The sequence below is a fragment of the Phaseolus vulgaris genome, chromosome 6 (assembly GCF_000499845.2).
Source record: "Phaseolus vulgaris cultivar G19833 chromosome 6, P. vulgaris v2.0, whole genome shotgun sequence".
NCBI classification, from domain to species: Eukaryota; Viridiplantae; Streptophyta; class Magnoliopsida; order Fabales; family Fabaceae; genus Phaseolus; species Phaseolus vulgaris.
Window position 1 is genome coordinate 16,811,184 of NC_023754.2, and position 22,731 is coordinate 16,833,914.

The 22,731-nt window shown below is 30.3% G+C and overlaps 2 protein-coding genes and 1 non-coding gene across 6 annotated transcripts; all 3 read left to right on the top strand.

The window, feature by feature from the left end:
* Positions 1-633: 633 nt before the first annotated feature.
* TRNAL-CAA (transfer RNA leucine (anticodon CAA)) lies at positions 634-717 on the top strand. Its single transcript has one exon. It is a non-coding gene; the product is annotated as a tRNA-Leu (tRNA).
* Positions 718-9,773: 9,056 nt separating this feature from the next.
* Positions 9,774-13,044, top strand: LOC137831389 (BTB/POZ domain-containing protein At1g55760). Its single transcript, XM_068639052.1, has 4 exons — positions 9,774-10,648; positions 10,987-11,132; positions 11,402-11,520; positions 12,189-13,044. The coding sequence occupies exons 1-4, from the start codon at positions 10,530-10,532 to the stop codon at positions 12,789-12,791; spliced, it is 987 nt and encodes a 328-aa protein (XP_068495153.1). The 5' UTR covers positions 9,774-10,529; the 3' UTR covers positions 12,792-13,044.
* A 2,365-nt stretch (positions 13,045-15,409) lies between these two features.
* On the top strand, positions 15,410-21,288 carry LOC137831390 (pentatricopeptide repeat-containing protein At2g22070-like). 4 transcript variants are annotated; one of them, XM_068639055.1, is made up of 6 exons: positions 15,439-15,595; positions 15,729-15,819; positions 15,921-15,968; positions 16,696-19,376; positions 19,915-20,104; positions 21,052-21,288. In XM_068639055.1, the coding sequence occupies exon 4, from the start codon at positions 16,871-16,873 to the stop codon at positions 18,950-18,952; it is 2,082 nt and encodes a 693-aa protein (XP_068495156.1). In that variant the 5' UTR covers positions 15,439-15,595; positions 15,729-15,819; positions 15,921-15,968; positions 16,696-16,870; the 3' UTR covers positions 18,953-19,376; positions 19,915-20,104; positions 21,052-21,288. The 4 variants fall into 4 exon arrangements, with proteins under 4 accessions (XP_068495155.1, XP_068495156.1, XP_068495154.1 ...); XM_068639054.1 differs by having other exon boundaries at positions 15,410-15,595; positions 15,901-15,968; positions 19,915-21,288; XM_068639053.1 differs by having other exon boundaries at positions 19,915-21,288.
* Positions 21,289-22,731: the final 1,443 nt, after the last annotated feature.

Sequence of the window (22,731 nt, forward strand, 5' to 3'; positions counted from 1 at the left end):
TTCGTAATTTTAGTACCAGGTTTAAGAAAATTCATAAATTGTCCAATTATCTTTTTTCTATTATATAGTTATTTTTGTCCTTTAATTTATTAAATTCTTTTTTCATTTTACCTTAAATGGGTATATCAGGTTTAAGATTTAATTATATGAAAATATAAAAATATATACAAAATTAAAGATTAATTAAATTAATTAATTTAAAAAATCTGAAAACTAATATAAAAAAAAATAGCTTTGTAATAATTAATGGAAATCATTTCAAATTTCAACATGGGAGTTAGTTCCTCTAACCCCCATTTTTTAACATGCACCCTACAATTAGGTAACATGATTAAATTGCCACATCCATTCCATCCATTTATTATTTCAAATAAAACATTGGAATATACCTAAGTAAGTTTATTTTGAAAAGCATTTTCGAAAAGTTTGTACACAAAAACTACAAAAATTCAAAGTCACTTTTAAAAAGAATAAAATAGTCTCTTCAAAATGGGGGTGTGGAACCAACGGGCTTTTGTGACTATGAAGCCCAAAATAGAAGGTTAATAATATGCCTGAATTTAGCTCGTTAAAATCGTATAAAAATAATAAGTAAAGTTTATGTTAAATAATATCATTTTATATAACAAATAAGTCAGGATGGCCGAGTGGTCTAAGGCGCCAGACTCAAGTTCTGGTCCTCTAACGAGGGCGTGGGTTCAAATCCCACTTCTGACAATTATTCCTTTTATTCAATTAAAGAACACTTATTTTAAATTTTTTATAAAACTTAAAAAGTAATAATAACTAAAACTCCTTTCTTTTACGGGATCAAAACTTAAAATAATCTCTTTAGAGATAAGAAGAAAACTAAGACTTTCTTTAAAATATTAAAAATAAATTTAAGTGACTATTTTAAATGGATTAAAACTCGAGTAAAAAATGTAAAAAAATTGAGTAAATGAATATATATATATATATATATATATAATTAATTAATTATTAATTTATTTTTTCTATTTTGTAAAATTAAAAAAATAGTATTGCCAGAACAAGTAACAAAAACGTTTGTATATCTTTATTCAATAAAAGAATCAAATAAGATGATATTTTAATTTTACAATAAATGTTTTAAAAAATAACTATTAACATAAAATTTTAATTTTTATTAAAAAAATAATTTTTAATAGTGTTATTTATTTTAAATAGCAATAGCAAAGTGAGTTTGTTGTACCAACCTATCCAAAATGAATAGATCGAATGTCATGCTAATATGCTAAGCTTACCACTTTGGTAGGACTCCAAATGGGCTAGTATTTCTTTTAAAAAGCTTAGAAAAAAATAAATTAAATATTTAAATTTAAACTTTTATTATTTATTTTTTGAAATTTTAAATATTTTAAAAATATGAAATATATGTTTCTATTATTATTATTAGCACATATATATATATATATATATATATATATATATATATATATGAGTCTAGTGATTAAGTTTTAAAATCAACGTGAATTTAAATTTTTGTAAAAACTTTCTCATTTATCTATTTTAAATACAAATTTCTTAGACGAATATGTTAACGATGTAATTTTAACTTAGAAAAAGAATCTTAATTCATTTTACCTTTTTAAGTGATTGTTCAGAAATATATCCAAACAAGACATCAGTCTTGGGTCTTAAAATTTACGTTCCAAACTGAAGTATTTTTCCTAATTTCTTTTGTATCGTTATAAATATATATACAAAAATTGTCCTTTTCAATTATGTCATTTAAAAGTTAAAAGTATTTTTATTATATAATAAAAAATTTATAGATTATATAGATTGTATGATTGGAAGTCATATTATTCACTTAATTATACTTCAAAAATAAAAAATGACTTTCAAAAAGTCATGTGATTTTTTCGTAAAAAATAACAAGTGATATTTGAGGTAAATATTTTGTATTTCTTTTTAATAATATTTTTTTTTCAAGTGATGAGAAATGATTGTTGTCATTTGAAGTGTCAGGCTAGTGAGATGTCAAGTCGTCTAGTGATGTCTAATATAAAACTTTTATATATATAAAAAAAAAAATTTATTACAAGTTATGATATTGATGATTATTTTTCTTAAGATAATTAAGATGATGGAAGCTATCAACTTGTGTAATCTAAAAGTCAGATATAAATTTTAAATTGTACAATTAAAAAATTATTTTTAAGAAGAAAAATTGCTTTCATAAACTTATACCTTTCGATAAACTTTTTTTGATTGAAAAATAAAAAAACAATAAAATCCAAAAGAAAAGTAGGTTTTGTTTGAGAAGAGAATTAGGGTTACAGAGGGGATTTCCTCTCATTTAACCTTTGCACTTAAAATAGCTCCAATTTTCTGACCTATCAAATTAATTACAAGACTTAGCAATCAATTCAAATGTTGACGTTAAAGTGCTTTAAAATTAACGCAATCATGCATTTGTTATATAAATTTCATTATCTCTAATTTCTTTTAACACGTTCTATTTTCTTTGAATTTTAGATTTTTCTTACACTTGCATTTTAATTCTTCTTGATTAATAAATATTTTAAACAAAACATGGTGTTTTTTTTTTTTTTTTATATTTGTTGAGCAAGGTTAATTTGAAGTTCTCACTCCAACTTGTGGCCCAATTTAGGGGGAATGAATGACACACTCCTTACCTCATTGGCTTGTTTATTCTTTCTATTATTTTAAAAGAAAGGGTCGTTTTCAAAAACCATATACATATTGCATAATTATTATTACTATATTATTTACTATTTTTGGAAGACCTAGATATTTTGCTTGTTATCTTTTTGTCAACAATCATGGGACCCATTCTTATTTCAATTATGACTGTGAAACAAAAGCATCAACCTTTATTAAGATGGCGAAATAATAATAATAATAATAATAATAATAATAATAATAATAATAATAATAATAATAATAATAATAATAAGATGGTGCATGTAGAATACTTAATATTATGACTATCATAGCATCTTCATTTGTTAATGTTATTTATGGTACACCAATAATTACCTAGCATTAAATTTCTTAACAAAATAATGAACAATTTAAATTATTTATTTGCAATAATTTATATAGTAATTAAATTAGTTCAAACTTTATTGAAAATACATTATGTAGTATGTTTCCAAATCCTATTTAAAGGGGTTTTGCTCATTGCTGTAAATTGACTTACAATATTAGTTTTTCGTTTTTACTTAGTCCAGTGTTTTTCTTTCTTTTTTTTCTCTAATTACTTTCTTCAAAACGTCATTAAAATATTTTTTTTTCTCGAATATGCACACTGAAGGTCAGATATTTCACATTTACTCTTCTCATGCATATATGGTTTTCCAATTTTGTCCTTACCTTATTTTACTTCTTTGCCTTTAATTGTTTTTTTACCATTTTCTATGCAGAGGGACTCCCCTAAGTGTTTCACTAGGCGGAGCAACTCTAGGACGAATTTTTCAATGTGCTTGGAGAGCCGATTGATAATTTAGGTCCTGTAGATACTCGTACAACATCTCCCATTCATAGATCTGCGCCTACCTTTATACAATTAGATACAAAATTATCTATTTTTTAAACATTAATAAAAGTAGTAGATCTTTTAGCTCCTTATTGTCGTGGCGAAAAAATTGGACTTTTCGGTGGAGCTGGAGTAGGTAAAACAGTAGGGCATAGGTTAAGGCATGTTATGCTTCTGTTGTTCGTTTCTTTATTCTTTATTGAGGAACAATAGAATTTTATTCACCAGAAACCACTTCTATTGTTGCTACAAATGTTTGACTCTCATTGGTACTTACTATTAACATCCTGGAGAAAATTTTGGACTAGTTTTTGTCTCTCTCTCAATGAAACCCACTATCATACATGGAGTAGGAACATGAAATATGACCCTTTTATCCAAGAATAAACTTAAATTTGTTGATGACAACATTTCTAAACCCAACAAGAGTGATTCTAATTTTGAGGCATAGGAAAGATGTGATGTAATGGTTCTTTCTTGGATATCAAGAACCTTAACACCACATATTACAGAGAGTGTCGTGTATATTGACATTGCTCAAAACCTTTGAGAAGATTTGAGAGAGAGATTTTCAAAGGGAGATCATTTTTGGATCTCAGATTTGCTCCAAGAATTGCATTCCATAAAATGGGAGAAAGAAATGTTAATCATTTCTTTATTGATTTGAAAACTATCTGGGAAGAGCTCAAATCTCTTAGACTTATACCTAACTGTGTTTGCCATATTCATTATAATTGTGTTTTGTTTAAAATCCATGCTACAAAGATTCAAAATATGTCATATGCTTCCTAAAGGGTCTTGGAAGATTTATAATACAGTTAAAACCCAAATCCTTCTTATGGATCATCTCCCTAATATAAACATATTTTTTTTTTGCTAGTTCTCCAGCAAAAAAGACAGTTTACAAGTGCCACTACAAAAATAAAGGTTCTCTTGAATACTAATGAAAAATTTGTCAATTGGAAACAAAAAACAGGGTTCTTGGAAACCCCAAAACCATAATCAGAATCAAAATTTTTGGAAGACTCAAGGAAGGGGAAATGCATGGTGTGGCCAAGGAAGAGGCAGATGAAGATCAAATAATCAAATAAAACAGTGTTCTTACTATCATAGAACAAATCATATAGTGGATGAGTGCTACTCTAAACATGGATATCCTCCATGGTACAAACAAAAGAATGAGCAGTTCAACACTAATCAAGATAGAATGTGTAATCTAAATGTAAAGAATGACTCTTTACAAAACAATAGTCAAGAAGAAACTGGAAGAAATTCTTTTAGTGTTGATCAAATGGAAAGACTCTTACAACTATTAGAATCTTCAACAACAACAAATCATGGTATCAATTAGATTTAAAGGTATAACAATGAAACTGCTACAATTGAAACACAAATAAAAGGTAAGAATTCATGCATCATTGGCACTGGTGCTACTGATCATGTGACTTACCTCAAAGATCAATTCACTATTTTTTACAAAATTAAAACTATAGATATAAAACTACCCAATGGATCTCTCATTACCACTCATTATGCTGGAACTGTTCAAATTTTTTAAAAATTTATCACCTAAAATGTTTTATATATTCCTGAATTTTCATTAAATATTATTTCAGTTCAAAAGCTGATTAAAGATTTACACTACAAACTATTTTTTCTCTCTTGAGAAATATTAGATTCAGGACAACATTTCATCCAAGACGATTGGACAAGCTAATTTGTATCAAGGATTAGACTATCTTCATGAATTTCACATTAGATTCAAAAATAATGTTTTTTTGCTTAACATTGTTTTCAATTATAATGAAAACAATGTTGATCTTTGGCATTACAAATTAAGACATCTTGGCAACAAAACTATTGAATACATTTGTAAGACTTTCTCAGGATTGAAGGGGCTTAGAGAGTAATGGATAAGAAGGTTAGACTATCAATATAAATATATATATATATATATATATATATATATATATGCATCATAAGACTTGGGGAGGAACAAAAAGGACATGTGATGAATTAAAAAGAAGAAGGAAGATTAGCTACAATACCAACGTTTAATAGACGACTTCAATTATGTCAAGAGGTAACAAGAGAGGCAGTGTAAGAGTAAGGTGTAGTTACTAGATAGAAACACTAATTCACTGAGAAGATGAAACTAATAAATATCCCTTTAGTTGGTGAAAAATTCAGTTGGTTTAAGTCAAATGAAAAATTGAGAAGTAGAATTGACAAAGTCTTAGTCATATAGAAATGGATGAAGGTGTGAAAAAGAAGTGTTTAATAATATTTTTTGTTATCATAGTCCTGTTCAAGTGAGACCAAAGTAAACTAAATTTAAACCATTTATGGTTTTTGTCAAGATGAAGTGGGCAAAGTTAGAGGTAAATGACTATGGAGAATACATTTTGAAGGAAAAATTTAAAATATTGAAGATAAAGCTTGAGTGTTGAAAGAAATATATGTTTGAAAATGTCCAACAGTAATACATGGTGGTGAAAAATTATTTGATTAAATTGGAAAAAAATGAATAAGAAAGACTAATGATTTAAAAAGTGCATCACAATAACTTTCAGTATTTTCACTCAAGAGTCTTAGACCATCATCTTATCATGAATTTTTCTATTTATTTCATTGAGAAAGTTGCTTAGTAATTGATAGATTCATCAAATATATTTAAGTTCATAATTTACATAATAGTGAAAAAACAGTTTAGTGACAAAATTTGTAAAAACACCACAATTGAGTGGTAAACATACAGAATTAAATATATTATTTTTTATTTAAAATTAAATTTTTAATTCAATAACTTATACTCTTTCTTAATGTAAGATTTTCTTATATAAATTACAAAAACAAGATAAAATCCAATAAAAAAATTTCCCATACTTAATCACATACTTTACCACAAAATTACTATCATTATGAAAATTTATTACTCAAATTTGTTTTCCGCCTTATATGAACTTTTTACATTTACAAAATTACGTGGAAACTTTGTAACATGATGGCAAGTCATGAATTTTTAAAAAAACTAAAATTAGGTCGAAATGGTAATATTTTGCAGGCAATAACCTTTTTTTTTAAACTAACGAAATAAATTTTGTAAAAATTTAAAACATTGATTGTAAAATGGGTGAAAAAACAACTTTAAGTGGTAAAATTTGTAAAAGGTGATACTTTCACTATAAGAAAAATCATGAAATAAAAACCAATTTTAGAGACAAAAATAATTAGTTGCTATAATGACTAAATTAGAGACCATTTTAGAGACTAAAATAGTTTTTGGTTTCTAAATTAGTTTCTATTATTGTTAAATGATTTCTAAATTGGTATCTAATTAGTAACCAAAGTTTTTGCTATCAAATTTAGAATATAAATAATTGGTAGTTAAAACCTTGGTAACTAATTAAATATCAATTTAGAAACTATTTAACAATAATAGAAACTAATTTAGAAATATTTTTTTTAATTTCTAAAATAGTTTCTAATTTAGTTACTATTACAAATAACTATTTTTGATATCTAAAATTGATTTATATTTCATGATTTTCTTGTAGTAGTGTTTGTAAGATGATAAAATAATTAAAAACTATAAAATTTTGTGGTAATCATTTATCACCATTACGAAGAAACAAGCAAGTGTATCTAAGAATGAATAATATAAAGAACAAAGAGATTCTGTAATTATTCATGCATGCACTTAATCTAGTGAAGATGAAGGTATTTCCTAATCACACTTGAAGAGAATAATCATGTCCAAATTCATTGATGAAGTAGCATAATTAAGTTGATTAAAAAACTATAAAGCCAAAAAGAACACAAAGGGTTGATGATGATTAAGATTAATGGTGTGTGTGACCACTTGACTAAATACATTAAAAAATGTTTAATTCAATTACTAAGATTGCATGAAAGGTTCCCTCTTTCATTGCCTTCTATCATACGTCTCTTCTAGGTTTTTGTTTTTTTTGGTTTAACAACTTATTACCAATGTTGTCTTCTTTCTTCCTAAGGAAAATGAAATTTGGAGTTTCCATGAAAGAGAAAACCATATTTATATCATTATTCCATCTTTCTCAATCAACGTCAACACCATACTTTGCTTTGTCTCATATTTAATGGAAATTTGTTTGCATGATTTAATTTCCTTCCATTTTTATATAAAGGGTAATCATAGTGCATAATAGGAGAGAAGAAAAAACTAAAAATTGCATAATAAAAGAGAAGAAAAAGCTAAAAATTGCTTGACTAAATCATCTATAACATTGCATAAAAAAGGGAATTTATTATGATAATATTTAAAAAATATATCTACACATAAATTTATGCTAAAATTAAAACTATACGGATATAGAAATATGGAAATCTCTAAAATTATAAATTACAATGCGTTTCCACTAGTCACCATTATGGAAATGTAAAATAAACAAATTATGAAATTTTGAAGTTTGATGATGTTAAGTGTGTTATCTAAGCAATGAATTATTATTATTATTATTATTATTATTGACCATTTGAAACCTCTCCTTAGGCTGAAAAAGCTGGTTATTTATATTTTTTTTTCTCTCTAAGAAATTATGAGATGTTCTAACATGAAGAGTGTGTTTTTGGTTTAATGAAAAAAATTAAATTATTTTAAAAATTAACTTTATGTATAATGGATTATAATTCAAATTAACTTTTATTTTGGATAAATTTGATGAAAAGTGGTTCTAAGAATTCATTTCATTTATAAAAAAACAGATTTTGTACAAGAAAAAATGGCATGGATGAAGCTAAAGAAGTCACAAACTACTTTTTTTTTAGATTCACAAAAAAAAAATATTTTCCCATATTTTCTTTCATATGCAAATACTTTTTTTATTCAAACATGCTCAACACATAATCAAATGTTAATAGTTTGATTGATTTTTCTACCTTTTTATGTGAATGTGATGTTCCCAATGAAAGGTAGAAGACAAGCATTTGCTGAAAATTTATTGGAATAGGCAATCTTGACCTACTCATTTAGTTACAACTTCTCTCCACCAACATATTTGAAAACTTGTTAAATTCTTAATTATGAAATGCCTAAAGTGTGTTTGAATGAAGAGGTGGCTAAGTTTAAGTGCACCTAATTCCTGCTATTTTTCTTCCTTCTTCTCCCCTGAAGTTAAGAGGTGCACCAAAAATTCAACTTAAAAGTTGAACTATAGTTACATTAGGGTGATGTTGCATGCACCAAGGTCAACTTGCAAGTGAGTCACAGGTCCACTTGCAACGGCAGAAAAAAGGGCATGGGAAGATATGTGAATAAAATGGATTTTTCAGTGGACTCATTACACAGAGTGTGGCCCATTTCAGAAGAAAATTTTGCAATTTGCAACTGAACCGTAACTCAGCATAACCAACCAACACTCTACACTGATGCAAGACACTGTTGCAATGATAAATGAAGCATGCCACAACATTGGCTATATCAGCATCAGAGTCACGTAGAATTAAATATCACAAGACCAAAGGTTGCACCTTGGGACACGTGTAGAGAGAGGCAATAAGTTCATCCAGTGGGACATTTTCATCGGACTATACTTTGAAAGATAACAACAAAAATTGAATACGTGAAATTGTTATTGGACTACTCATAAATATATAGTTTTACACATGAGTTGGATGATTTTGATGTGAGGGAGTGTGTTGAAAATTTCACATCAACTAGAAATAAGGACATTTCATGGTGTGTATGCAAATATTATTAAGAAGTGGACTTTAAGTCTAATTCAATCCCATAAAACCGACTCATGAGGTTGAAGTTTGCACCCACTTATATACAATGAAAGACTCTAATCTCTAGTCGATGAAGGGTCTTCAACAAACATGACCTTATAAACCAATTTTATAAAGTTTAATTAGACCTAAAGTCTAATTCTTAATATACACTAATTTAAATGTATTTTATTGTTTGACTTATTAGACCACCAACTATGAAGCTGCTATCGAAATATCTATAAATATATAATCCTGCATATGAGTTTGAGGGTCTCAGTATAAGAAGATGTGTTGAAAATCTTATATCAACTAAAAATAAAAACATTTCATGATGTGTGCAAACCTCGCTTTATGAACTAATTTTATAGAATTTAGTTGGAACTAAAATCCAATTCTTAATATACCCTCATTTAAATACAATTTTATTGTTTTTTTATGGTTAAGTATATCATGAATGAATCTCATTCATAATGAATGGTTTTACTGATGGCATTAACTTGCAGTCAATGTGATAGTAATGAAAAATATGCAAGTTACACAAACATTTAAGGTTAACCATATTATTAGTACATTAATAATGCAAGAGATGAAGTTTTATTTGTGAGCAAAGTATGTTGCAACCACAATCCAAGAATGTGGTTTAGAGAAATTGGTGAGATTTGGAAGGAACAGATACTTTGCTTACTTTGCTTCAAAGCATAAAAAAATAAAAAATTCTTTTCCCCTTAAAGCAGACTCACACATGACCCAACCACAAGGTCATCCTGAATCAACACAAAATCCAACACGTACACCTTCTTCATCCCCAATGATATGACCAATATAATGTTAAGGCTTAGACATGTCTTGAACAAACCAACCATTACACATTTATCACCATAGGCCATCACCATCCCATACCAATAAAAGTACAAATCACTCACTCTCTTTTCTTTCTTTTAATCTCCAAAACAAAAGGGTAAAAGCAACACCAAAATCCTTGCGTGTCCGAAACCTCTGAAAGAAATTGCAATCTAATCAAAGCAGAGTGAATGTTGTTGAATACTTTCTGAAGTTTTTGGGTTAGTTTTGAAATAAATAAAAGAAGAAAAACAGAGTTGGGGGAAACAGAGTGAGGAAACAGAGGATATTCATATGAAGAGTGAAGTGAGCTGGAGAAGAAAGAGTCAACCTGGGAAAGCCGGGAGAGTTTTTGTTGGAGGGAATTTTGGATTGCATCCATGAAATCACCACAGCACTTGCTTTTGCTGATAGGATGAGCGATTCTGCATACAGAGTCGAAACCACACCACGCCTTGCTCAATGGAGAATCGAAAACTTGGCTTCTTGCACTTACCGGAAATCCGATCCTTTCAAGATCGGAAAGTGGAATTGGTATCTATCTATACATCTATTTATGTTTATTTTTCCGTGTGTTAGAAAAAAAAGTGATCATGTTTCATTTAAAGAGAATATTAACTTAAGAAACAGGACACGGAAACAGAAGACTCACACGAAGTGGGGTTCTGGTTTTTGATCAGCAAATTATGCAACACCCCACTTGGTTTAATTGGTTTTGGTGCGTGATAAAGTGTTTGGTACCTCATAAAGTTTGTTTTTTGCGCTATAATTTGAAGACCCATGTTTTAGATTTTGTGCTGTTGATTTGGTGTCAAATTGGAACAAAGAGTGTGGTTTGATTTTTATGTATATTTTTTTGGTTTGAAATGAAGGCATTTGTCTGTGGAGAAGAACAGGGTTTTGTTTGTTAAATTGTTTCCAGAAGTATCCAATCTTACAAGAGACAATCCTCCAATTGCATCTTTCATCATTCGGGTTGTAAGTTCTGTTGGAGATCGCAGGGCCATCGCACACCCAGGTCTTTGTTTCTTTTTTACCTTTTCTCACTCTTTTTTGTTGGTTCATTTTATTTTTTCATCTAGGTTGAGAATAATCAATAATCTTAGATTCTTGCATGTCTTAGTATGATGTTGTACTTGGTCCAAAGATGGTATGACTTATCTTGTGCCACTTTGTTTGCATCTTTACAATGTGTCAGAAACTGTTTTGCTGTCAAGTTATGTTTAACAGTTTATTTTTCATGTTGACTGAGTACATGCATATATCTACTTTTTTTATATGGTGCAGAAATAAAGGACAAAGTGTTAAAGAACAACGAGGATTTTGTTTGGGCAATTGAGGTTCCACTAACTGGAAAATTCATTATTGACGTTGAGTTTCTAGATTTGAAGACTGCATCCCCAAACGTATGTTTTCTAAATACACATTTCTTTAGATATGGTTGTTTCTTTAGTGTTCAGTTCTAATGATGATTATTTTGAGGCATTGGAATGCGACAGTCTAACTAAATCAATTAAGGCTACCACTAGGATTTTGTAATCCACTGTTATAATCATGAATGCTTAACTAATTCCTTTATCCGGCCATGATGGAACATGAAGATTGGTGACAATGAATTAGTACTTACAAAGTAGAGTTTAATTATTATGCACTATAGTGTAAGCATTTTATACTTTCAGGCAATAAAAAATCATTATTTATGATAATTTTTAAATTATGAGTGTAGAAATCTTTTTTTTACATTGATCATGCATCTAAATTAAATTCTATGAAGTTATCTATTTTCATTTTGAGAGCACTCTGGATTGTTGGGAAGTCTCACATTTTGTGGCTCAATACTTGATGTGACTTATGTATTTGATGAGCAACTTCACTCAATTCCAGTTGGCTTTAAGATGAAATATGAGGGTCATACATAGCCAATTGGTCATGGTTAAATTGTATTGAAAGCAACCAGTGATGGATTTATTATAACATTAATATGTGTATGTCTGCAATAAGTTGTTAATGTCTGATTGAATTTGGAACATCAATTTGAGAATACAAATATACCTTACCTTGTTTTTTAATGCAGGGTGGAGAACCTTGTTCCATTTGGGCAGAAGGATTTACTCAGCAAAGATCAAATGCAAATGCCATAGAGTCTCTTGGTAAAATGCTAACAGAAGGAATCCACACTGACATCACCATCAATGCTTCTGATGGAAGTATAGCAGCTCACAGAGCTGTTCTTGCTGCTAGATCACCTGTATTTCGCAGCATGTTCTCACATAATCTTCAGGAGAAAGAGTTGTCCACCATAAACATCTCCGATATGTCACTTGATTCATGCCAGGCTTTTCTCAACTATCTTTATGGAATCATCAAACATGAAGACTTTCTGATTCATAGGCTGACCCTTCTTCATGCAGCCGACAAGTATGACATATCTGATCTGAGAGATGCATGCCATGAGAGTCTTCTTGAAGACATTGACACAAAAAATGTACTTGAAAGGCTCCAAAATGCATCTCTATATCAGTTAATTAAACTGAAGATGAGTTGCCTCCGGTATCTTGTGAAGTTTGGCAAAATATATGAAATTCGGGATGATTTCAATACCTTCTTGCAAAATGCAGATAGGGATCTGATTGCTGAAGTCTTCCATGAAGTTCTAGATGCTTGGAAAGGATTCTGAAGATATCTCAACTTCAAAGAAGGGTAGGAAGGCATGGTGTTATTTAACATACTCAAGAAATAGGTTGTTTCAATTTGTTGTGCAGGATTTGTTTTGATGAACCTAATTCTTTAGTTCAGATGGATTTTTTAAGATTTGATGTACATTCTTATGTTGTGGTCTTCAACTGTAAACCACAAGTTATTATTGTTTACAAAAAATGTAAATAAAGAACATATGTTCATCATTAAAATGATTCTGAATTGTGATGATACTTGATTGCTGCATTTATTTTGTTGGTATAGAGAATTTTACATTTTAGAATTTACATATCCATTGATCTTTTGAATGTAATTTTCTCTCGGTAAAGGCAAGTTAGGAAAAAAAGCAAATAAAATTCTTCTCCTTTTATTTCATACTTCAACAACAAAAAAGGCAGCACAATGGAAGAAGATGAGTGCACAAAACAACTTAGTGAAAGGGAAAACACTTAAGCCAAGTCAGCAAAATGGCAAATAAGACCACACGAGTCCATGATAGAGAGAACATGCCTTCCACAAAAGGCCAACATTTATAAGTGCTCAATTCATTTTCCAATTTCTCTAAAATTTAAGCACCACCCTTTTAACCTTGACAGCAGATTTATCTGATCCACTGGTATCTAAATTTTTTAACTTGATAGGACCAAAACTCTTAAGACAGTGACTTCTGATATTCAGGTAGAGAAATCTTGAGATTTCAAATAATGTGAAAGGAATAAAAAAAAGTTGAAATGTGGTTACCTAGTCACATCACTCTGATATCTTCAGATTTTCATAAAACCAAAGTGGTTGATATGCAATGAACTGACCTCATACTGTTCAGTTTCAGAGCAGCATAGCACTCTTTCAACTTGGCTTATCATAGTTGTCATTGTGCTTCTGTATACTGCTCCAAATTCAAATTCAACCAACAAATTTAAATCCTCATGTTACATTGTCAGTAGGGTTGAAGAGAGAAGGTTATAGCACTAATAATTTGATTAAGTGTGTGTTTGGAAACATGTTCAGAAGCAAGAAATCACTTCTTACACATGAAAGTTATAACTGCTAGCTTCTCACTGAACATGAAAAAACAGGTCTGAGAGTTTTCTCTTATTGAATAACTAGTGGCTTACTTTTTTAACTTATCTTGCAATATTTATTTGTATTCTCCACTTCTTGTCAATTGTATATTAAAGGGAAAATTGAAATGATGATAAGATGACTCTCTTTTACAAGCAGTTTAATATCACGCATGAAGAACAAAGAAAAGGTCACTTCATATCCAAGCTAAGAAAAACGACTCCATTGTCTCCCAATAACAAAACATCTATAATGGCTAAGAAGAAAGGGACCATCTTCCATTCAAAAATGCTCTTTTTCTGCCATCAAAAGGTCATGAAAACTGCAAATGTGGACCACCAAGTTTTGCTCACATAACATGCAACATAAAGAAACACAGGTTGCTTAGATTTCCACAGAACTTCAACTTAGCATCAAAACCAAAACCATTCAGCATAACACATGAAACTAAAACCACAAATCATTTAGAGTTTTTAATTGTCAAGAAGGTGAAACAATACACAGCACAAAAGTTGATGAACTACTCACCTCTTAGCCAAAATTCTTGAGGAAGGTTATCAATATCAATCCAAGTATTATTCTGTACAAGTTTGAGCTTGGAAGAGAAAACAGAAGGAACAGTGAAGTAAACAAGCAAGTGCATCATGCTTTATGCTAGACACTTTGGCAAGAATATGGAATATTACAAGGATCTTCTGTTTGTTGCTGCAAGTGTAATATGTTATGTGGCCCTATCACTGGATGATTTTGTTTTCATTAGGAATACATAGTTTTCGATGTTGACCCAATACTTAGTTTTCTCTTGACTTTTTCACCTACTATTTGTAGTTTCATTTAACATAATAGTAAATTTTCTCATAATCTTTTCTTACCAATTTTCTTCCTTGATTTATATGCTAAGTATTTAAGATTTTTATATTTTCATGAGATAGTAAATATCTATTTTTTATTTAAATTTTTTATAAGATAATAAGAAAATTAGTAAATGGACCTAATAAACCAAGAGGAAGATGAACTGGAGAAATAACAAGTAAATGAATCACAATTATATATCTCTGTATATATAAATAAATAACAGTAACTTTAGTAAAGTATAAAGTTACTGTTTTATATATTAAACACAGTAGTATGATTCATTTGTTGATTTATTGTCGGAAAAAGAAAATGCAAGTGTTAGTATAATAATTATTTCTAAACAAATCATATTTTAATAATTAAAATTTAACTGAGATATCATTTGATATTTATTTAAAAAATGTTTAATTGCACTCAAGGACCAGTAAAGTAGTTTAAATTTTTTAAATTTCAATTATGAGTTACATTTGTAATTGAGGTAATTAAGTATTCTTTATCTCATTTTAAAGTATATTAATAACATACTAATTGAAATATCCATTTTATTAGAGACAATTTTAAATACTTTAAAACGTGCTTTTAGTAGTAAAAGGTAATCATTTCATGAAGATATTTAATAAATTGTTTTTTTAAGTATCATTTTTAACTGCTTAAAATATTTTTATTTTAATTTTTTTAGTTGATTTTGTTTGGAAAATTTCTTCCTCTTTGAGAAAACTCTGTTCTGTTTTTCTTCAACACTAAGGTTCTGCTATTGTAATTATCCTTCTCTCCTTAAAAACCCTAAACTCGTTATTATCCTAATCCCTAATTTTTCTCTCGCTCACCATGGTTCGGCTCGGACACAGCTTCCTCCATCACTGTAAGGTAAGGTCAATTCCTGTTTTCGCGGCAAATCCTTGTTTTGATTAATTCTTTCTGAATTTGTTTCTCAATTTACACCTTTTAAATTTGAACAAAATCCTTTTTCACTCACATTTTAACTACTGTACATTTGCAGTTTTAGGGAATAGAGGTCTGTGCTGATACTGTTGCAGGAAATCCAATGTTAAGAGATATCTCTGGTAGATGAAAGAAATGCGTTACAATAGGTAGCACAAACCAGATTTTATCCTTGAAGTTTATCATGTTTAATTACCTCTGCAAATTGATTGTGTTAGAATCTTTCACAGTTATAAAGCTATAAATGCAGGGGAGATGGTGGTTCGACCAGCTTCAGGAATTATCTTTGATGAAGCCGGTAAGAAGTTATTTCAAACTGAAATTTCAATATTCAACAATTATTATTATTATTTTTTTATTTTCATCTCATTTGAAAATTTAACTTCAAATTTTGTGTGCCTTCTTTTGACTAAATAGTAATACTCTTGTGAGTATGCTTTGCTACTTATTATGGAGAGACACAATTGTTGTATTGTATATTACTGTATCTTATTTTGAGAGGTGTCTCTTAGTCGTTTTTGCATTTTAAGAAGCGTTTTTTTTATTGGTGTTTCTGATATGTGACTTTGGTTGGCAATCCTAGATTTATATATCTTAGCAGAAATCAAGCCTCCAATACAGGTTAGCGAATTTAAAGTTGTTTTCATTGGTGACATATATGTGTCACGCACACCCAAAACAAAGAACCATGCATGGCCTTTGTCCTGAGAGTTTGAAAGTTTAAAATGTTCATAGATTCTTCTGAGAAATAAATACATTAGCAGAGCAAATAATGTATGTAGCAGCTAAAACCATTGATATTTGAATTTTGGAATTAGATATCAAAACTTGCTTATAAAAACAAATTTATTTGGAAAACTCGACTGCTATTATTAAATTTAGACACTAGGGACGGGGGACTAAAGGCCTCTTAAAATGAGATGCATGAATATATTATTTCCTCAAGACATTTACTGTTACTTCCAAAAACTATGATATAAATTGTTTAAGGATTTCATTGCTTTGCTACTTTTATTATGGTGTAGGAGTGTGTTATAACTTTACCCATGTAGACATAAAATTCAATACTGAATATGTCATTTGGTTAAAGTTGAAATATTGGGCATGATGACAAGAGCATAAAAATGAGTTAGACATGGACTGAAGTTGATTGAACCCAAACCTGGTGGTGGTGGGAGAGGCTGAGGTTCCCAAACCAAAATGAAGGTCAAGCAAAAGCTTCACCAAGCCATAGATCTGCTGTACTCTAATGGACCAACTTCTTTTGATGATTACACTCGTCTTGTGCTTCATTGTGTTCGAGCCAATGACTTCATTCAAGCTAAGAGACTGCAGTCTCACATGGAACTTCACCTTTTTCAACCCAAAGACTCCTTCATCCACAACCAACTCATCCATTTGTATGCCAAATTGGGCAGGCTCGCAGATGCTCAAAATGTGTTTGATAACATGACCAAGACAGATGTTTATTCTTGGAATGCCTTGCTTTCTGCTTATGCAAAGATGGACATGGTTGAGAAATTACATGTTGTCTTTGATCAAATGCCTTATCGTGATTCTATTTCATATAACACATTAATTGCATATTTTGCTAATAATGGGAATTCAGGCAAAGCATTGAGAGTTCTTATGAGAATGCAGGAAGAGGGGTTTCAGCCTACCCATCACTCCTATGTGAATGCATTGCAAGCATGTTCTCAGCTTTTGGATTTGAGGCATGGGAAACAAATTCATGGGAAGATTGTTGTTACCAAGTTGGGGGAAAATACTTTTGTAAGGAATGCTGTGACTGATATGTATGCTAGATGTGGTGATATAGATAGGGCACGGTGGTTGTTTGATCGAATGATTAATAAAAATGTTGTTTCATGGAATCTCATGATCTCTGGGTATGTAAAATTGGGAAAACCTGACGAGTGCATCCATTTGTTTGATGAAATGCAGTTGTCAACTTTGAAACCTGACCTAGTTACATTTTCAAATGTTCTCAATGCTTACTTTCAATGTGGACGTGTAGCTGATGCAAGAAATATATTTAGCAAATTACCAAAAATAGATGAAATTTGTTGGACAACAATGATAGTTGGTTATGCTCAAAATGGAAGAGATGAGGATTCTTTGATGTTGTTTGGTGACATGCTACGTAGAAATGTTAAACTTGACAACTACACCATTTCTAGTGTGATTAGCTCCTGTGCCAAACTAGCTTCTTTGCATCATGGTCAAGTTGTCCATGGAAAAGTAATTTTAGTGGGCATTGAGAACGACATGCTTGTATTAAGTGCTCTTGTTGATATGTACTCGAAGTGTGGAGTCACTTTGGATGCTTGGGTCGTTTTTGAAACAATGCCTATTAAGAACATTATCACTTGGAATGCCATGATTCTGGGTTATGCACAAAATGGACAGGTTCCAGAGGCCTTGGCTTTGTATGAAAGAATGCAACAAGAAAATTTCAAACCTGATAATATTACTTTTGTGGCTGTCTTATCTGCTTGTATCAATGCTAATATGGTAAAAGAAGGACAAAAGTATTTTGATGCAATTAGTGAACAAGGAATGACACCCACATTGGATCACTATGCATGTATGGTCACTCTCATTGGTAGGTCAGGTAGAATTGATAAAGCAGTGGATCTAATCCAAGGTATGCCTCACAAACCAAATTGCCGTATTTGGTCTACCTTACTATCTGTTTGTGCCAAAACTGACCTAAAGAGTGCAGAATTGGCAGCTAATTATCTCTTTGAATTCGAACCACATAATGCTGGACCTTACATCATGCTTTCCAACTTGTATGCTGCTTGTGGGAGATGGAAAGACGTAGCTGTTGTAAGATCTCTCATGAAGGAAAAGAGTGCAAAGAAGTTTGCTGCCTACAGCTGGGTTGAGGTTGGAAATGAAGTTCACAGATTTGTTTCAGAAGATCACTCTCATCTAGAAGCGGGAAAAATCTATGGAGAATTGAACAGATTAATCTCAATATTGCAAAACATTGGTTATAATCCGGATATAAACATTGTCCTACACAATGTGGGAGAGGAAGAAAAATTTAGATCCATTTCCTACCATAGTGAGAAACTTGCCCTTGCTTTTTCTTTAATTAGAAAGCCCAATGGGATTGAACCAATACGGATCATAAAGAATATACGTGTCTGTGATGACTGCCATGTATTTATGAAGTTTGCATCAATTACTATAGGGCGACCAATCATTATGAGAGATTCAAACAGGTTTCATCATTTTTTTGATGGGAAGTGCTCTTGCAAGGACAATTGGTAAAGTCTCAATCAAATGGTTATCTTCTGTACTTTTAACTGTTTCTAAAAGGAAGGGTGCTAGCAATGCAATATGCACTTGTATCCATTCTAAAAGATTTTTGAAACAAAGGAAAAAGCCATGATACGGTTCATGACTCCCTAGTATTAAAGCAGATGTGTAGCACAAGGATACTACGTCTGGAGTACAAGTTACAGCATTACGTTGATGAAAAATTCTTGTGATAGCAATGCAATTTAAGATGTTTTGGACTATGAGACAAGTATGCTCTGAGTTCATTGATCAATACTTGACATTGAATGAGCTGGTTTGAGCTTTGAATGGAAGTGTCGAAAAATATTCTCACAAAAATTGCAGGGAAATTGGGGCTAAATATTGTTTGTGATATGCTGTTCAATATTTTGGCAGAGGCAATTTATACCTTAAGGTAAATTTGAATTATGATTGTACATATTCAAAAGTTTTTTATATTTTTTACCGATGTAGAAAAAGGTCAAGTTGTAATGTTATATAACAACAATCTTATATTATTATCAGGAAATTCTTCCAGTTCCATCACCTTCAATTTTTCTAACGGTGGTTTGTTTCTTAGTAGCTCAGTTTTAATTTCTATTGCACCTTATTGATGACAATACATGTTTGTTTTCATTTTTTATATTTAATAACTGATCATTGATCAACTAATCATATAATACTATTACATGGTATTGGTATTAATGTTTATAGAATACTGTCATGTCATTAATGTATATGCATGGATATTGGTTCTCTATATCGTTGAGTGTGTGAAGTTTGTGGAAGATCCACAACTTGGGAAAGAATTCTGAATTCAATTTTGTGTGCATGCGAGGGAAACTATAAATAAATTACTATTTTGAGTGCATTTTGCTTTGCAGTGTTATTTATTTCCATTGCCTCTTTACAATGGTAAATATGAAAGGATAATTTGGTGATAATTTTTTCAGGGATGAACATAGCGGTTAGCACCACCTGAATGCGCTTGGATCTTAAATCTTCAATTGTCATCTCTAGTATTAATGCCTGAATTCATTGATACGCCTGCATTCTTGATCTCCACCAAGGGTTCTATTCTAGGCATTTGACTTTTGCGATAGGCCCTGTCAACTAAGATTTGGTCCAGGAAGCTCTTTTAGGGTAAGTAGTGTTTAAAATGGTTTCAATTTCGGTTATCATTCTTATATAATTATTGGTTCTTTATTCTTTTGAAAGTTAAAATGCATGCTTTGGTCTAGCATGATTATATGATGAGGTTTAGGACCCATTGAAGCCATAGAAAATCAAATTTAATTTTACACAAAATTTAATCTTACGCCAAATAAATAGTCTCATGTTTATCATATGTTAATAAAGAAGTTTTCTGTAAATTCTAATGTGGCGATTTACTATGGCTATAGTTCAGCAACTGGATTTATGTTAATCCCTTTCTTTGCGGAGTTACTATAAAGTTTATCTAGTTGTACACATCATTCAATGGGTCCTATTCCTAACATGAATGTGTTGGTCTTGCTTCAACAGTTGATTATGTAGGTTGAAGTTATATGGTACACTAGTCCATCCTATATGCTCAACCAATTGTTTTGTTATATACGAGAAGGTTTGGTTTTTAAAAATTTAGAGATAACATTTTCTTATTCAAACTATGGGGGTCTAACCAAATTAATTCACAAAATATATCCTGCCAGTCATATATAGTTATGTCATAAAATCACAACCACGTTCGATCAAGACTCTGTAGGTTTTCTTCCTAGTCTAATTGATGGATGCTATCTTGAATGTTTTTAGAGGTGGTGAAAGTGCATATGGTGAAGAATTGGTACTTTTGATTTTGTTCAGCTTTATTTGTTACTATTTGATTATTTTATTTTGGACCTTCACTTACAAGCTTTAAGCATGCTACTTTGGGTTGAGTTCCATTGAACAAATTAGATTGGTGACACAATGCCAACATTATTTAACTGTTTGTGTTTAATATTTGTATCCTTCATTGCTTCCCTTGCGGTGGATTGAAATTAGTCTGTTAGTTTACTCTGCTGTCCTAGCTATCTCAATATAATCCGAGATATATCTGTTTAATTTTACAGTATTCTTTTGTTAAGAATTGTGAAGTTCACACATCTAGGATTGGCTATTTTAACCAGTGGAGTGCTTTGACCTTCGGTTTAGCTGCATATAAACATTTGTACAGAAAACAGTTTTCTTTTTTACTGCTATATATACATATGTACAGAAAACAGTTTTCTTTTTACTGCTATATATTGATTGCTGCTCCCAAAGAAGATCGTTAGGAAGAGGGAGGATTGAAGCTAATTTCCTAAGGATATTTTGGATACTTGAATGTTAATTTAGTAGTTTTTTATTTGATTCAAAAAAGATATTTTGAGAACCATCACCATTTGGCAAACTATCTTTTATTAAGAATAGCATCTAACACACTAAAAGATAATTTTGTAATTATAATATTTAGATCCAATCAAATAATATATAAGTGATTTGTAAGATATGTCAAACTATTGGCACTCTTATTGGTTAGAACACGCTACGAGATTCAGTGGGAGAATGAAAGATATGAAAACGCGATCATCTGGCGCAATTGTTAGGGGGTTTTAAATTAATATGAAGCAAATTTTTCGGCCCTCTATATTTATGACTTGTGTTTACTTGTTTCCTCATTGTGCATGGTATTTAGTCCAAAATCTTAAGCTCGTGTTCTCTACTACACTACCCTCAATGTTTCTCTTTATGCAAGCATTAAAATTGTTGAAACAAAATGTGGAGGACCATCATGTTGAACTAACTGGTAAGATCGACCATCATGGCCTCAAGGTTCAACAGATCAGTTATTACTTTTAGTTGGCACCTTAAGTGCTAATTTACATTGAGTCACTCCTTGCTTCAAAACAAGCAATACTAGTAATATTGGTAAAATTGATTTGAATATACTGTAGACATTCTAGAACAGAATGGAAGATGTATGCAAGGTTTATGGAGAAACTAGTTAATTCTACCACTGAAAGGGAATCAAAATTAATCGTATATAGTTAAAGTGCAATAGTTCAAAAGAACAAAGCTGAAACAGTTGAGACTTGAAACCAGAAGCTCTTTTTGTTGCAAGTGTATTATACTTGCATGCTTGCATTTCATTTTTTTCGGGATTACCTGGATTATGTATAGTTTACATACAGAGCATAACATTTAGACACAAGCATTTATGATGAATCTTTCTCACTCAATTGCATATATAGTTAGATGTGTATAAGTAGAATAGATTCATAGACAACAAATTTAATCATGTTATAGTATTTAAGGATGTCTATGAAGCAAATTCCAGACAAACAAGACGTAACGCTGAGAACAGCTTTTTGATATAATAATGCATGCATTTCATGACAGTAAATTGGGAGATAAAATAGGGTATTTTAAGAAAATGGTGTAATATGCTTTTAAAATTATATATAAACGAGTAAGCTTTAAAAAAAGTACTCAAATCAAAATGTTCTTACTTAACTTTTATCTCATGTCTTCTGTTTTTACTTTTAATTTAAAAAAACAAAAGTGGTCTGTTTTTGTCTTTTAATAAAAAAAAGCAAAAGTTGTCTGTGTTTGTCTTTTAATAAAAGTAAAAAACAAAAGTTTTGTTTAACAAAACTTAATTGAAATAACTTTTCAATGACTTTATTTAATAGATAATTTCCACTCTCTTTAAATATTAGATATAATATATTTTTAATTACACGTCTCCGAATTTATGTTTATTTTAAAAT

Bases quoted from the DNA above. Each gene is read 5' to 3' on its own strand.
- LOC137831390 (XM_068639054.1), top strand. From the start codon at position 16,871: ATGAAGGTCAAGCAAAAGCTTCACCAAGCCATAGATCTGCTGTACTCT.
- LOC137831389 (XM_068639052.1), top strand. From the start codon at position 10,530: ATGAGCGATTCTGCATACAGAGTCGAAACCACACCACGCCTTGCTCAA. The intron at 11,133-11,401 runs GTCTTTGTTTCT...TATATGGTGCAG, and splicing joins CAGGGCCATCGCACACCCAG to AAATAAAGGACAAAGTGTTA. The intron at 11,521-12,188 runs GTATGTTTTCTA...TTTTTAATGCAG, and splicing joins TGAAGACTGCATCCCCAAAC to GGTGGAGAACCTTGTTCCAT.